The sequence below is a fragment of the Aulonocara stuartgranti genome, assembly GCF_965226115.1.
Source record: "Aulonocara stuartgranti genome assembly, chromosome: 1".
NCBI lineage: Eukaryota > Metazoa > Chordata > Actinopteri > Cichliformes > Cichlidae > Aulonocara > Aulonocara stuartgranti.
Window position 1 is genome coordinate 16,844,344 of NC_138939.1, and position 17,776 is coordinate 16,862,119.

The 17,776-nt window shown below is 41.0% G+C and overlaps 1 protein-coding gene across 3 annotated transcripts in view; it reads left to right on the forward strand.

Annotated features, from left to right (window-relative positions):
- spon1a (spondin 1a) overlaps positions 1–17,335 on the forward strand; it is a 95,531-nt gene extending 78,196 nt beyond the window's left edge. For all 3 annotated transcript variants that reach the window (XM_082541802.1, XM_082541801.1, XM_082541800.1), the window contains 9 exons: positions 3,878–4,079; positions 6,122–6,262; positions 7,195–7,270; positions 7,376–7,558; positions 8,996–9,166; positions 9,278–9,445; positions 15,301–15,465; positions 16,092–16,358; positions 16,443–17,335. In XM_082541802.1, the coding sequence (XP_082397928.1) occupies positions 3,878–4,079; positions 6,122–6,262; positions 7,195–7,270; positions 7,376–7,558; positions 8,996–9,166; positions 9,278–9,445; positions 15,301–15,465; positions 16,092–16,358; positions 16,443–16,606 (1,537 nt within the window). In that variant the 3' untranslated portion in view covers positions 16,607–17,335. The remainder of the gene's footprint in view (positions 1–3,877; positions 4,080–6,121; positions 6,263–7,194; positions 7,271–7,375; positions 7,559–8,995; positions 9,167–9,277; positions 9,446–15,300; positions 15,466–16,091; positions 16,359–16,442) is intronic.
- Positions 17,336–17,776: the final 441 nt, after the last annotated feature.

Below are 17,776 nucleotides of genomic sequence, written 5' to 3' on the forward strand. Positions count from 1 at the left end.
TGTCTCCAATATTTGGAAGTAATGTGTTGCATTACTTTGATAGCAATATTGTTGTAGTACAGACATGAATACTCAGAGACCAATATTTGTGCATCCCATCTCCATTGGGATGGTTGATGAGGTGTTGATGTAGTGTTTCTCAACACCTCTTTTGGATGAAACATGACAACCACAAGAAGCACTGTTTTTTACCCAAAGTTCAAAATTTTCAACTCTTGACTGAGTAAATAAATAAATAAACCAACAAACTACTCAGCGCTCAAAGTGAAGAAGCAGCTCTGTGCCTCAGTATGCTGCAGGTGTTTCTTCGAGTCAACACTCTGTTTACAAACATCTGAAAAATTATCTTTCTTAGGTTTCTCATTCTTATCTCCATAGTCCTTACACTGTCATATCATTTTGCAGTCAGTACAGACTGGTACTTTTCTTGTTTAAAAGACAATATTTTAAACCTGAACTCTCACCTAGTACAAATAACGCTGGCAATTGTATTAAAAGTAACTGATCCTGAAATAGTCCAGGTAAATGTCATGATCTATCTCAGCTTCCTGACTGTGAGAGTCTGAGGCAGTCTTAGTTACTGTCTCTCTATAAAATATTACAGAAATAGCGCTGTTGGTTTCAGTAATAAGAAATTTAACATGTAATTAAAAGAACTATCATTTCAATATTGTTTTCCACTGAAGAAGAAAACTCTTATTTTCCTAAATATTGCAAAGCCTACTGTAACACCAGCATCAGTATGGATAGAGGTTTTGTGTTAAGATGCGCTAAAACAAACAGATCGTTTTTCTTCGAAAATGCAATAAATCAGTTTTAGTGCACAAAGTGTTGCTTCTTACAATCTCAGTTTGAGCCTTTTCTAAAGGTTAGAAGAAGGTTACAACTTTATTTTCACAAACTACTAAAGACCACTTCTCAAACATAACTTCATTGACAGCGTTTGCTTATAAACTGAAACACACACATTTTCAGTCCCAAATAGATGTCAGTAAACCATTTCAACACCAGTTTTCCAGTAGATTTTGTTGTGGGCGTTAACATAATAGATATTCCTGAAGGCTTCACACAGATTCTGACGAGTCTACGCTTTATTCTCTGACTCACTCCTAAATCACATTTTTCACTACAATGTTGCGCTTTCAGTTTCTAACTAAACATCTTTTTATTAGTTTCACTGTTTCTATCTTTGGTCTGTAAAAGATAAATAAATAAATGGCAGCTTGACAGCTCCATGACACTCACACTGGCTTCTTATTGCCTCCCCGCTCCCGCTAACCAGGACTATGGTGTTATTCTGTGAGTTTTATGTGAATAGCAGCTAAAAGCTTTAAGTACTTTATTATACAGTCCTGTGCAATGACTTGCTTCTAATTTTTAAAGTGCTCTTGAGCAATAGTTTTCCAGGCTTTCTGAAGGTCTTTCAGAATTTTACTTTGGACACTGGCTGCTTTTTCGCTCATATTCATTCCATTACCTGCCCATTTCAAAAGGATTTTTAGGTCATGCATACGAAAGGGGACATAACTCAAGCGATGAACCAGTGTTGTGTCTCACAACAGACAAGCTGTCAAAAAGCCCATTTTAAATTGGCATTTTAGGCACTTTATTCCGAGCAGCCTGTCACAAAAACACATCATTTGTTCCCATTTCTTGAGTTGGATCGACAATAAATGCCAGTGATAAAACAATTTGACAGGCATAAAATAGTATTATACCAAAGAGCTTATAGCCAGAAACCTTGGCATATCTCAGTATGGTGTACAGTGTGCCCTTAAAAAAATTAGGAAACCAAACAAGTGGAGGATGAAAAAAAAAAGTGGGAGGCATAAAATAAAATAATAATAACATAAAAAACAATTTGCAACAAAACAGCATCTGAAAGTCATGTCCCTAAGAAAACAGGAAAAAGCCCAACAAGACCTGAGAGATGGAGCTCACCCTTCAGCTGAACTATAAATGATCACATTGAAATAGTGACTGTTAAGAAATCATTCGTAAGGAAGGGAAACGGAGAGAAAAAACTGAAAATCAGTAGCAACAAGTCTCGTGAAGTGATAAAAATTCTAAAATTTCCTTTCATCAATATGTACCGAGGGGGTCAGGAAAGAAGTACAACAGTACAGCAATCTGTAAAACACAGGTGAGGCTCTCATTGTTTTAGGCTGCATTTCAGCCAGTGGTGTTGGGGATCTTGTCAAAATTTTATAAACCCAGAAAAATATGATCAAATTTTAATTCACCATGGATAAAAAAATAAAAAAAAAAACATCGGTAATGGATTGGCCTCTTTAGAGTTTGAGCCTAAACATTATGGAAGCAGTGTGAGAGCATCAGCCCATTTTATGTTGTGTGCACAAAACATGCACGTGATATGAAACAATAGCTTTATGTCGTATAATAGAATGTAAAACAATTGCTAGCAATGCAATAAGAAGCAGTGGAAATCGATCAAAAGTAACTTTGTCAAGAAAAAACTTTGTTTTTCATTTGTTTGATTTGCATGCAGGAAACATTTCCTTTTATCTTAAGTAAGTAGTCTATGTCTCCTTCACCAAGCATAACGAACGCACCGATTAACCGCCCACACAAGTCATTTTTGAAACTGTCATATTCACGGGAGTGACTGAATATATCCCTGTACCAACATTTTGACACCTACTAAAATTTATATCAACTCTCTTCTCCAAAAACACGCCTGCGCATATTTATAAACCAAAACATTTTGGAATTAGTAAAACATTTCACTGGGGTTATCTAGGGTGATTAATCCCCTGCCTTATTTGCAACCAGCCGTGTTCTGTCTCTTCTTTTCTGTCAATTACACCTGACTTTTTTGTGGAACCCAGGTGGCACTCTGAGATAAAGCGGAGACTTGCAGTACTCTCTGAACGGAGACCCGGGGGAGTTGAGTCAAGTTGTGTGTTCTCAGGGGATAACAGTTATTTCAGCTCCTCAGAGGCATCATTAGCAGAATGTGCAAGTGCAGGACAGAGTTGGCTGAAGTCATAGGTTTATGTAGCCATGATGACAGGTGAAGAGGAATCACTGGCTAATTGTATCTCTTAGAAGAAGCTTCTTGCTCCTAAATATTCTTCTGTTATCTGGAAAAATTCTTGCAATTAGTTTTGCTGTTAATCATTGGTCAAGTAAGATGGTGCAAGTGTGTGAGTCTCCAGTGTTAGAACAGAGTAAATGTAGTGTGGAGATTGATGTGGTCTGACAATCTGAATCTATAAAAAATGTCAAAGAAATTTTTATCAGTTACTATGACTTTTAAGCTGTATATTTATCTTCTTATATGCTGCCTGTAAAATTCCACAATATTCCAATATTAGATAAGCTTTCCTTCTAGCTGAGCATAATATTGAGAGTGTTGTTTTTCTTATTTCTGCTTCAATTTATATTAACCTTTGTGAAACTATAATAATCTTGGACCAAGTTGCATGGCAAAATCCAATGTGCCAGGAACCAGAAGTACAAAATATTTATTTTCACATCACAGCTTGAATGTGCACACAACATTAAAGACACCTGATTCGGTTCAGCTAACTCTGGATATCTCTTTTGTGATTGATGGACTGATTAAACATTCCACAACCTCAGAAATCTCAGTAACCTGCAAACTGTTTCATTCATTTCTGGGACACTTGAGGGCAAAATTGAAAATGCATGGCCCCACAAACACATGAGGATACAGCAAATGCATTACTGGATTACGTTTTGTCCAGAACAGGTGCAGCTTACCCTAAGGTGTTATGAAGGACACATCCATTGTGTGCCACAGCCTTTGGAGATTCCCACTTGTCAGTTGGGCTCTCCCTTACTCACAAAGTGGTTTGATGCACTCAGAACTCATACTCACGCTCTTCCTCAGGCGGGCTGCCCCCTCAGCAGAATTTTCAGTAGACCGGACACGTCACCTCATGTCCTTCCTGACGATGTTGGGGCCCAGTCCAGACTGGAATGTAGGTCTGTCTGCTGAGGACTTGTGTACAAAGGAGTGTGGTTGGGTCCAAAAGGTGGTCCAGGACCTAATCCCCTGGGATGCAGGCACTGATAGTGGGGTGTCATATGAGGTGGGTACAAATTTTATAAAATTAAATGTAATATGTTATTAATTTACCCTCAAACAATGGCACAGTAAAGTGTTTTTTTTTCTGTTTTTGCTCTAAGCGTGCTTGTGCTATGTAAAATGTTTTTAAATTTGTTGTGACATCAGCCGTTCCTAAAGTGAAACATGAGGAACTACCATTAATCTAATATATGGTGAGGAAAGCACTTATACCAGTGTTTCTATGTTTGTTAAAATGTAAGATTGTACAATTTACTACTGAGATGTTACTAAACATTGTATGTGAATATCAAAACTTGTTAACATAATAGCTTATTAATTTAATTAGTTAAGTTGTCTTAATGCATGCTCAATAAGCAGTTAAGGTTTGACTTAACTAATTTTAACTAAAACCTTCTGAAAATGATGCAACAACAACATTAGTGTCCCCCACTCAAATAAGGTTACAACCCCACATTCCCTGGGCAATCGCAGCCTTTTGCAAGCTGTTGTTCGCTCTGCCTTTTACCCCCTGGATAACCTTCCTCGCTCTCATCACCAGCTGAGACTTCCCTTCACACTCACATTTTGACCTTGTCATTATACCAACCTCTTCATCTGCCTGTCTGCCCACATTCACAATCACTCCCTCTCTCACATCAAACCGCCAGGCTGCAACAATTCAAGTGTCATCGCCCATCCAATTCTCCTCTAAAAGCCTTGAGCAATGTCCCTCCTTCAGCCCTCACTCTCAGGTGCTGCATGCTCAATATCTCCTGTCAGCACCAAGAGATTAGGCTTACAGTTCGACCAAATTTTGTGACTAAACATGTATGAAACTTTTGGCTGATGTATTAGAGCTCATACAGTTCACCCACTGAACTGTAGCCTCTTGTTTATTTTGGCCAGCCTATCGGTTAATTTAACCTTTTCTCTTCCTCTGTTTTTTACTGTACAAATATACAAAATTGTATTCAGCAGTGGATTTTAAAATATGTGAATTTACCACTTGTGAGAGGAACACCTTGTTCCTCTCACAAGTGGACCTAGAAGAACCGAAAGAAGTATGTAGGCTAAGAAATATAAAAGGCAATTGTGGCAATGAGCCTCAACAATTGTTCTTCTTTAATGCTGGTTGAGGGAAGTCTGAATCCACAGTTTTTGGCTTTTGTTTGACATGCATTTTAACATAATGTAATGACTGCAGATCTCTGCCTCAAATAAATGTCAGTAAATTGCATGTGAATAACACACAAAAAAAGTTCCTTCTTGGAACTGTATGTATTGGAGCAATGTTAACACAAATGTTCATTTTGTCTTTAGGATCTAAGTAATGCAGTGCACTCTTACGTTTACTCTATCCAAATGCAACATTTTCAGCGCAATGAAAAGGCTCCACTGTTCTAATCTCCATTATTTAAATATTGCCAAAATAAAATAAGTATTGAGATATAAAACTATTTGTTGTTGAGAATAAAGAATGACCATATCAGTAGTGCAAAAGCTTTTTAAGAAGTCTGTTGTTGCTATTCTGGAAGGATGAGACGTTGCGTCTTTGTTACAAAGTTGTTAAACGCACAGGTCTGTAACAGAGTATCAAGTCTCAACCATTGTACTTTTACAGTAACGGTTGATTAATGACCACTCTTCACCTTTTTGCTTATCCTTACCTCTCTGACAAACAAAAACAGCTCTGCTCTTTCTCTATTTTTCTTTTGGGTGGCCTCAGTGGGGGTTGAAGGATGAGCTGGTCTTCTGCCTCCAGACTGCCTCTGGCGGTGGTGCTTCTATCAGCCCCCTGCTGGCAGACCTTTACTGTTGACTGAGAGTAGCTCCCATAAAAACTACACTGCTCGTCCACAGCTGCTCTCTGACTTTGAAACTTGTCCTTTGTTCAACTTGCATTTTGTGTAACTTTTGTGACTTTGCGCTCACTGTCCTTAACGTGAAAATGTATTTTTCAAAGAAGTCTTGTCAGAGTGTTATTTTTAAAATCCTAAAGCTCCACTTTCTTGTGGCTCATGTATTTTTTCCCCCTTTTCCCTTCTTTGTCTGTGCTTCTTTTAGTCTCCTAACAAGCCTAGTGTGCCCCAGGAAAAAATTCGTCCCTTAACCAGTCTGGATCATCCACAAAGCCCTTTTTATGATCCTGAGGGGGGTGCTATTACCCCTGTGGCGAGGGTGATGGTGGAACGCATTGCCAGAAAGGTTTGTCTGTTTTCCTAACAGTCAAGTCTTGGTTGTGTCTTTGATGGAATAGTGATATAATGCACCCAATTTCATTATGACAGACATACACCGACCTCTAAAGGTAAACATTTAGTCATTATACAGTGTTTACAGTTGATCATTCTTTTTTTTTTACCACACTTTGTATTTTAGTTGTGAAAAGTGTTTCAGTGCAATCAGTTTGGTGATCTGAAGAAAGCTCCATTACAGCACACTAAAACTCATCAATCCAGTGATTCCTTTATGAAGGGGAGAGATAGGGGTTTCCTCCCCAAACATGAAGAAAAAAGCTTAGGGAGCATTTTTTATTCACTTCCTGCATTCTGTTAGGGCAGTACGGTGAAAAAAATGTGTATATTTAAACCACTTATGAACAAATTAGTGGTTTATTTAAAAAATTTTAATTTTTTGTCATATAATGATATCAGTAGTAGCAATATGTGCAGCACTAGTATTGTGATGTTCAGTACAGCTTGTGAAGAAGTGCAGCATAAACATTTAGTTAATTAAACCATTTAATGCAGGTATTTAAATTAGTTTTCTACAAGATATTAAGCTTTTTCAATTATGAGGAGTGATGAAACATTATCGCTGCAAGAGGGCTCAAAGGTTAGCAGTCCTTCAGTGGCATCTAGAGGCAGCTGTGGGTATTTTTTATGCATGATTCTGTGTTGACATCCACAAATTATGAAATGCATTCCTGTACTCTATAGTCATTATCTATATTGTGTGCCTACCACAACTAGGATCATTTTAAATGTATGGTGACCTTTTGCTTACCTGTGTGCTTCTGCTAGCCCTAGGAGGTGAATAGAAGGACTGAACAAGAATAAACAGAAACCCAGAGCAACAAACCACTTCCACAGCGGTGGACTATTGTAGCAATATAAATGTCTGTCTTGTGTTCACAGGGTGAACAGTGCAACATTGTCCCAGACAATGTGGATGACATTGTAGCAGATATTGCCCAGGAGGAGAAAGAGGAAGGTCTGCATCCTGTTCCATTTTCTCTTTTTCACACACCCAAGATTAAAAGCACACTTAACAATGGTAGGCTATTATAGAACGCCTATTCCCCTTTCTATCCTGCAGATGATACTCCTGAGACATGTATCTACTCAAACTGGTCTCCATGGTCTGCCTGCAGCTCGGCCACTTGTGAAAAGGGCAAACGAATGAGGCAGAGGATGCTGAAGGCACAGTTGGACCTCAGTGTTCCCTGCCCACACACTCAGGATTTTGAGCCTTGCATGGGGCCTGGATGTAGTGATGAGGGTGGGTATTTATCTAAAAACAAAAACTAATCGCACTGGGTTGGCCAGAAAAAAATAGAAGACTGCTTTGAAGATGGAGAAACAGTATAATTAATTAAGATTCCTCCACAGATTCCCCATCCACTGAGCACCTTTATGAGCATTTTTAATATCTGTGATAATTATCGTACCCATTAATGTCTTGAAAAAGTTATGGCATGTTTTGAAATGCTTCTTTTGTTTGTTATTCATAAAATACCCGAGGTAGCACTCTACAGCAGCAGGAACGTTAGAGTAGAAAGACAGGCGAAGAGAACACTTTGTTTCGAAGAGGCCATTAAGCATATTTATTTATAAGAGACATTTGGCTGTAAATTGTACTCTGTGTTCCGGAGCACTGCCTCAGGGCTGGGTTAGACTTGTTTTATGTTTTCAGACTTCACCTAGCCATTAGTTTGTCATTTATTACACTTGGAGAAAGGTGTTGGTGCTCTGTATTTTGAGATGACTCGTGACACGTATGAATAAATAATGTGAGGAATTCAGCTGTCCATTAAGACTGCGCCCACATTTAAAACAGGCATGATGCCTACATTCAAGCCATTTTTTATTTTCCTGTTCTCTGTTAAATCCTTCACTTTTAACAACAAATGACTACGAACAAAAAAAAAACGGTAAAAAGGCCAATTTTGTTATTTATATGTGGCACGGGCATTATCAGTGAGTCTGCACTAACATCATTCTTACTTTTTTGTATTTGTGTTTCTGGTACAATCAAACTTATGATGATAAAAAGAAAGTAAGAATGATTAGAGCATTCGTATTAATAATAATAGTAATATCACTTAACATCGTGAACGATACAATAGTGTTATTCCACTTTGAAATTTATTTTTAATAATTACCATAAATTTGAAAGCAACTTTTTTTCCATAGTCATATTGGCTTTGTCAAAGTTGCTAATGAGATCAAGATCTGTAGATATTATATAAAGAAACTCAGCTATTCCCTTATGAGCAACCACTTGGGAACAGGGGGGAGAAAAAAAATCCCTTTTAACTATAACAGACCTCCAGGAGAACCAGACTCAGGGATACAGGCCATCTGCCTCAACAGACAGCAGAGAGATAAAAGATTAACAGTATGGAACAACAAACAATATTATAGTTAACATAGGAATTATATATGAAAACAGAAATACAGAAAAGCAAATCACAACTGCGTCATTCAGGGAGATTTGATTATAAGCCAAATCATTCTGTGTAAATAATTTGCAAGGGCACCACACTTATACTGTCCAAGAATATTTAACACAATTAACATTTTATATGCAGTTTCATTAAATACAATGCAATTTGTGATTATGTACAGTCAAAATTCATAATTCTTTCTGTTGCCAAAATCATCCGGCCTTTGTTGGACTCATTGGCTGCTTCATCTTTCTCCTTTGACTCTCAAGATGCTTCCACTTGTATGATGTCAGAGTGGATAACCTGGTCTCCATGCAGTGTGTCCTGCGGTGCAGGGACACGTTCCAGGGAGCGTTATGTTAAACAGTTCCCCGATGATGGCTCAATCTGCACTTTGCCCACAGAGGAGACTGAAAACTGTGTGGTAAATGAGGAATGCTGTGAGTTTTTGCTTTCATTTTCCGTTTATCAAACTTTCATATCAACACATTACTTCTCAACTGTAAGTAACACTGAATTTTCTGTACCGTGCACTTTCCTCTTGGTCTTAGCTCCCAGTAGTTGCCTAGTTACAGAATGGGGTGAATGGGATGTCTGCAGTGCCACTTGTGGTCTTGGCATGAAGAGGAGAGAGCGAATGGTGAAGATGCCGCCTGCAGATGGCTCCATTTGTGGGGCAGAGGTTCTAGAAGTGGAGAAGTGTATGATGCCAGAATGTCGTGAGTAGCATCATTTTCAGTCCACAACTATCCTAAAACCTCCTACGGTGAAAATCTGGTGAAAATTGCCCCATTAACACTATCTACACCAATCACAATATATTTCAGCAGTCAGTGTTTTCACATTATGTAAAGTGTTAAAACTATTTTTTGATATAACCAAATGGATTTCCTGTAGTTATTGCCTGAACTTCTGTCATTTGAAATTATTTTTTTCCCCTTGTTCCCTCATGACAAACTTTCTAGTGCCTTCATTCCAAGTTTCAATTATACGTTTTGATTGCATTTAAAATAAAACATTTGTTACAACTTTCCAAAAAAGTCAGGATGCTGTATAAAAATGTAAATAACATCTGAATACAATAATGATACAATAATTAATACACTGTATTTACTTGCTGCAATATTTTTAAGTGTCAAATGTTAAAACTAAGAAATTTGAACATTTTTTGTAAAATAAATACATAGATTATACAGTGCGTAACAAGTTCTTTAGACCATCACCCAATGGTTTATGCCATAGCTGTGCTAAATTAACAGTATTCGTACTTTTTATGTCTCTGTAATAGCTACTCCACCAGGTGTTTAACTACAAAGTATTTAATAAAAATAAAGCAGAAAAAAATAGTAAAACATTATTATATTTTTTGTAACCTTTGTTGATATCAGCTTGAGCATATCATCACCTGTGTTGAATTATATAATTAAATCATTCAGAGGATCCAACGAGATATCAGAATAAAATGTACACGGCTAAAAATGAAAACAGCTATGACATTAAGAACTTTGGCAGCACGACATTTAAAAGACAATTCTGTAGTGCAAATCACTATATCACAGCATGGAGTCAAGTATACTTGTCAAGATGCTGGTTTAGTTCATTACAGATAAGGTCAAAACCCATAAAAAATGGTGCTAAACTGGGCTGTCTACAGTCCAGGCCGTCCACTTTTACAAAAAAATAGCCTATGGCAGATAGAGAGAGAGTGAGGAAGAACAGAACAGGATTACAGCTATGAGTTTCCTTACTTCCCAAATTCAATACAGTGTTATTAAAAGAAGTGGTAATACAACACAGTGCTGGAATAAAATTCAAACATTATATATATATATATATATATACATATTTATATATATATATATATATTTATATATATATAGCGTAGTGGTTAAACTACACGCCTTTGGAACAGAGGATCGCAAGTTCGATTCCTGCCTGGGGCGTCTGTATCCAGTAAGGGTCCTAAGGCTAGACCCCCTATGCTAAGCAAGCCTACCGCAGACATGAGCGAGACAGATAAATATGAAGGCATGCCGGCTCGGACGTCGCCCGGATCAACAAGGTCCGCGTCAGGTGTTGAGGAACCAGGGCACCCTGACGAAAAGTGGGCTACTGGAACAAGAAGGCATCGGTGGGCAAGGGACGAAAACAGGGCGTTGTTGGAATGCTACTACGCAAGTAACCCCGGCGGAAGGGGCTACATGAATAGGATGAGGGACCTATGGATTCTTCGATACCCAACATCCACAATGACGGCGAAACAACTAGTAGCTCAGTGTTCCAACATTCGAAAGAAGGGACTGCTCTCACAGCTAGAGATTGACGAGGTACAACACAAATGCTACGGCAAGGAGGAGTCAGGACGCCAGGTCAGGGGGGAGATATCATCACCCCCACCCGAGATTGGGTACATAGCCCCAAGTGCGATAGGAGAAGGATCATTGAGTGCGAGAGGAACTGACCTGAAAAATAGGATCATGGCCAAGCTTGAAACCTGGATCCCCCGTAGCCGGTTACCAAGATTACGTGAAGTACCCTCAGAAGGTCTGCTAGATGATGTTAATGCAGCACTACGGACAATACCTACAACCACGGTTACCGACACTAACAAGCTGATCTACAATACGGCAGCAGTGATCAGTGAGATGCTTGGCTACAAGTTGAACAGCCACAAGGGGCAGTACCCTCCATGGAGAAGGAGGCTAGAGGGCAAGATCAAAGTAGCACGGAGGGAGGTTAGCCAACTAACGGAGTTGCAGAAAGGTGCGACAAATAAGGTGCCTAAGAAATACAGCAAGCTGTCCATACCTGAGGCCTTGGAAACTGCCAAGCAAAGACTCACAGCCTTGGCCAGCCGCTTGAGGAGGTACACCAGAGAGATAGAAGGCAGGAGAATAAACCAGCTGTTCTCCACAGAACCAGCAAAGGTGTACTCTCAGTGGCAAGGGAACAATAAGAGAACAGCACCACCAAGGCTGGAGACAGAACAATACTGGAAGAGCATATGGGAGAAGGATGCAACCCATAACGGCAATGCTCAGTGGCTAGAGGATCTGAGGGCAGACCACAGCGACCTCCCTGAACAGGGTCCAGTAACCATCACAGTCGCAGATATCCAAGAAAGGGTCTCCAGTATGAAGAGTTGGACAGCACCAGGGCCCGACATGGTTCACACCTACTGGCTGAAGAAGCTGACTGCACTCCACGAGCGTCTGGCAGCACAAATGAACCAGCTGCTAGTTAACGAAAGACACCCGGAATGGCTAACTGAAGGCCGGACGGTCCTGATCCCCAAGGACCCCAAGAAGGGACCGGTCCCCTCCAACTACCGACCAATAACCTGCCTCAGTACTACATGGAAGCTCCTGTCAGGCATCATATCGGCTAAGATGAACAGGCACATGGGTCAATACATGAGCGGGACACAGAAAGGAATTGGCAAGAATACCAGAGGTGCAAAACACCAGCTACTGGTAGACAGAACAATCAGCCGAGACTGCAAGACCAGACTGACCAACCTGTGCACGGCCTGGATTGATTACAAGAAGGCCTATGACTCAATGCCCCACAGCTGGATACTGGAATGCCTAGAATTGTACAAGATCAATGGGACCCTAAGAGCTTTCATCAGGAACTCAATGGGGATGTGGCGTACAACACTAGAGGCCAACTCCAAGCCCATAGCACAAGTTACCATCAAGTGCGGGATCTACCAAGGAGATGCTCTGTCCCCACTGCTGTTCTGCATAGGCCTGAACCCCCTCAGTGAGATCATTAACAAGACTGGCTACGGATACCGACTACGGAACGGAGCAGTTGTCAGCCACCTCCTGTACATGGATGACATCAAGCTGTATGCCAAGAGTGAACGAGACATCGATTCACTGATCCACACTACCAGGCTATACAGCAATGACATTGGAATGTCGTTCGGACTGGAGAAGTGTAGTCGGATGGTAACAAAGAGAGGGAAGGTAGTCAGAACTGAGGGGATTGAACTACCAGAAGGCAACATTGCAGACATAGAGGACAGTTACAAGTACCTGGGGATCCCGCAGGCAAATGGGAACCATGAAGAGGCCGCTAGAAAGGCTGCAACCACCAAGTACCTGCAGAGGGTCAGGCAAGTCCTGAGGAGTCAGCTGAATGGTAAGAACAAGATGCGGGCCATCAACACATACGCCCTGCCCGTGATCAGATACCCTGCTGGGGTAATAAGCTGGCCAAAGGAGGAGATAGAAACCACTGACATAAAGACAAGAAAGCTCCTTACCATGCATGGAGGGTTTCACCCCAAGTCCAGCACCCTGAGGCTGTACGATAAGCGGAAGGAAGGGGGCCGGGGACTGGTGAGTGTCAGCACCACAGTCCAGGATGAGACAAGGAACATCCAAGAATACATTGGGAAGATGGCCCCAACTGACCAAGTGCTCAGTGAATACCTCAGGCAGCAGAAACCCAAGAAAGAGGAGGGAGACGAGGAACCATCATGGAAGGACAGGCCCCTGCACGGTATGTACCACCGGCAGATAGAGGAGGTGGCTGATATCCAGAAATCCTACCAGTGGCTGGACAAAGCTGGACTGAAAGACAGCACAGAGGCACTAATCATGGCAGCACAAGAACAAGCTCTGAGCACAAGATCCATAGAGGCTGGGGTCTATCACACCAGGCAAGACCCCAGGTGCAGGCTGTGTAAAGATGCCCCAGAGACAATCCAGCACATAACAGCAGGGTGCAAGATGCTAGCAGGCAAGGCATACATGGAACGCCATAACCAAGTGGCCGGCATAGTGTACAGGAACATCTGTGCTGAGTACAACCTGGAAGTCCCGAGGTCAAAATGGGAGATGCCCCCAAGGGTGGTGGAGAATGACCGAGCTAAGATCCTGTGGGACTTCCAGATACAGACGGACAAAATGGTGGTGGCTAACCAACCGGACATAGTGGTGGTAGACAAACAGAAGAAGGCGGCCGTAGTGATCGATGTAGCGGTTCCGAATGACAGCAATATCAGGAAGAAGGAACACGAGAAGCTGGAGAAATACCAAGGGCTCAGAGAAGAGCTCGAGAGGATGTGGAGGGTGAAGGTAACGGTGGTCCCCGTGGTAATCGGAGCACTAGGTGCGGTGACTCCCAAGCTAGGCGAGTGGCTCCAGCAGATCCCGGGAACAACATCGGAAATCTCTGTCCAGAAGAGCGCAGTCCTGGGAACAGCTAAGATACTGCGCAGGACCCTCAAGCTCCCAGGCCTCTGGTAGAGGACCCGAGCTTGAAGGATAAACCGCCCGCAGGGGCGTGCTGGGTGTTTTTTTTTTTATATATATATATATATATATATACATACTGTATATATATAAACACCCAGCACGCCCATGCGGGCGGTTTATCCTTCAAGCTCGGGTCCTCTACCAGAGGCCTGGGAGCTTGAGGGTCCTGCGCAGTATCTTAGCTGTTCCCAGGACTGCGCTCTTCTGGACAGAGATCTCCGATGTTGTTCCCGGGATCTGCTGGAGCCACTCGCCTAGCTTGGGAGTCACCGCACCTAGTGCTCCGATTACCACGGGGACCACCGTTACCTTCACCCTCCACATCCTCTCGAGCTCTTCTCTGAGCCCTTGGTATTTCTCCAGCTTCTCGTGTTCCTTCTTCCTGATATTGCTGTCATTCGGAACCGCTACATCGATCACTACGGCCGTCTTCTTCTGTTTGTCTACCACCACTATGTCCGGTTGGTTAGCCACCACCATTTTGTCCGTCTGTATCTGGAAGTCCCACAGGATCTTAGCTCGGTCATTCTCCACCACCCTTGGGGGCATCTCCCATTTTGACCTCGGGACTTCCAGGTTGTACTCGGCACAGATGTTCCTGTACACTATGCCGGCCACTTGGTTATGGCGTTCCATGTATGCCTTGCCTGCTAGCATCTTGCACCCTGCTGTTATGTGCTGGATTGTCTCTGGGGCATCTTTACACAGCCTGCAGCTGGGGTCTTGCCTGGTGTGATAGACCCCAGCCTCTATGGATCTTGTGCTCAGAGCTTGTTCTTGTGCTGCCATGATTAGTGCCTCTGTGCTGTCTTTCAGTCCAGCTTTGTCCAGCCACTGGTAGGATTTCTGGATATCAGCCACCTCCTCTATCTGCCGGTGGTACATACCGTGCAGGGGCCTGTCCTTCCATGATGGTTCCTCGTCTCCTCCTCTTTCTTGGGTTTCTTCATCATCATCAACCCAAGAAAGATATATATATATATATATATATATATATATATATATATATATATATATATATATATATGTATATATATATATATATATATGTGTGTGTGTGTGTGTGTGTGTGTGTGTGTGTGTGTGTGTGTGTTTGAATAAGACAAATTTCTCAGTCTTAACATTTCATAAGTTGACTTGGTATTATTTCACTTTGTACTATTCTGCATTGCTTTATTATTATTATTTTTTGATTTACACTTTACACAATGCACCAATTCATTTGGAAACCAGGTTGTAGAATATGTTTGATATTGCATTCATCTAAGCAAATGAGAAAAAGTATGTGTTTTTCTTTGGCTTAGATACAATTCCCTGCTTACTGACTCCGTGGTCTGACTGGAGTGATTGCAGTGTAACTTGTGGGAAGGGTTTGAGGAGACGGCAGCGTATGCTCAAGTCGCCTGTGGAACTGGGAGAGTGTACAGAAGAATTAGAACAGGTTGAGAAGTGCATGCTACCAGAGTGTCGTAAGTAATGAAATTAACCAAGCACTGAACATGTTCATCTCTAATTTATTAATTTATGTCATTTATCATCTAATACTTGTTATGAAAACTTGAGTCTTCATGTGAACATTTACATTCATAAGGGGACTTCTGTCACAGTAAGAAAGGGCAGATAAACAGAGTTGGTCTTTATCTTGTGTATTCTAAGTTTCTTGTTTATTCTCATTGCGTTGATGTATATTGATATAGATGTGAGTAGCAACATGCCTAACCCTTCCTGAACCTGTCTGAACATGAAAAAAGCAAAAAGTCTGCTTGTCACACTTTTGAGAGTTCTTGAGATCTGTTTCAACAAATTAAATAAGATTAGACTGAACTTCCTGCATGAATGGACCACTGAAATGTCTGTTTTGTTATATGGTAATTATCATGGATTCTCTTACATAATGACTCAGAGTATTGGATTTTGTCAAGGCATATCTTGAATCTTCACAGGGATAGAACGTTTTCTCCAAGACAGTGATCCAAATGTTAACTAAAATTTGATGCAGAAATTAAAACTAATGTCCTTCATTACTTTTGTGTCATCGTGTGATTTATTGTACGGTTACTCATTATTAAGGCTTTTTTTTCATATTTCTTCTTAGCCATAGACTGTGTCATGACAGAGTGGAGCGAGTGGTCAGAGTGTAATAAGTCCTGTGGGAAAGGTCATACAATCCGAACACGCATGGTGATGCTTGAGCCTCAGTTTGGCGGAGATCCTTGTCCCGAAGCGATCCAGCGGAAAAAGTGCAAAATCAGGAAGTGCAACCGAGGACAAGGCAACAGTGATGAGAAGAAACGTCGCAAGGAACAGCGTGAAAAGAGGAGGAGCAAACAGGGCAGAGCTGAAGGCAACTCCGAGCATCCAGGTTGGTATCCACCATCCTTTTTGCTGATTCAGGACTACAACACTTACAATGTACCTCTTTTTTTCTCATTTTTCTTACTCTTAGGGTGTAGAATGAGACCATGGTCAAGTTGGACAGAATGTACAAAGATTTGCGGCGGAGGAATTCAAGAACGCCTCATGACAGTAAAGCAGAAAATTAAGACTGCCCAGCTGTCCAGCTGCAAGGACAGGAAGGAGATCAGAGCTTGTAATGTTCACCCCTGCTAGGAAGGAGTAGGGGAGCAGTGGGTGGTGGGGATGTGAGGATGGGTGGACTGGGAAGAGTACAGGGCACACTGTTGCACAATGATCCAATGCACTCTGTTTAGGGCTGAAATGACACATTCTTGAATCCGTATAGGTTAAATCCAGACATCAGGTCAGCTGTCGTTAACAGAAGAAAAAAAGTCAAACATTTCTCTGTAAGTCTGGATTTAAACTTTAAAGCTGATTCTTTTGTGCTTTCAAACTAGCTCTGACATGACTCTTTTGCAACATTACTGTAAACTTGTTGTGGTATATTATATCTTGAAAAATATAATTATGAACTATAAATTGTTTTCATAAAAAGAAGAACTGTTATATCTTGTGGTATCCTTAAGTAGTACAGTATATTCCAGACTTTAAAGCACAGGTGCCCAGCCATTCCAGTGTTTTATATGCCTTCAGTTGTTCAGTTGTTTCTAGGGAACAAAAAGCCCAGTTGACTTTATACCCGGCTATGTCGTTGTACATGTAGATGCACCACAGCTGACATCTATATGGTTTGGAGCATTATTAGAAAATGTATTATTTTTTTGCAGTGGAATTTTTTGATAAGAATGTGTCCCAAGATTCTTACCAAAGTCTTGTGTAGATGTTTTCTAGATGTATTTCCCTCATTTTGTTTATCTCTGTTCCTCTAACATATTAATATTTTGGAATAATATCACCTTTACAATAAAAGTAAATGTGACAGCTTGTCAAATTGATCTGTGTTTTTATTCTGGGGATTAACAGGCACAGTAACATGGACGGTTATATACCCTTGTGCTACCACTAGATGGGGACAACAAGCCTAAAACCTTTAGGTCATTTCTGAGGCTGGTGCTTTATCTGCCTGTTGTGCCTCGCTCGCTCTATAGAATAGCCACAAGGGGGCAATGTAATGAAGATAATTTCATACTAAGAGACGGATATTTTATTCATTTCTGAATGTTGATTTGGTTTGCAAATAATACTTGAAATTTCCTGAAACTGATTGGGATAATTTGCTGCTTATTATCATTCATAGAGCAGCAAACGGTACGACCTCTATTCAAAAGCCTCCTATCAACAAAATCGTTTTACAGGAGTGTTCTGATAGACAGAAACTGGGGAGCATTCAGGAGCATTTGTTAGCTACACAGAGGGTCTGCT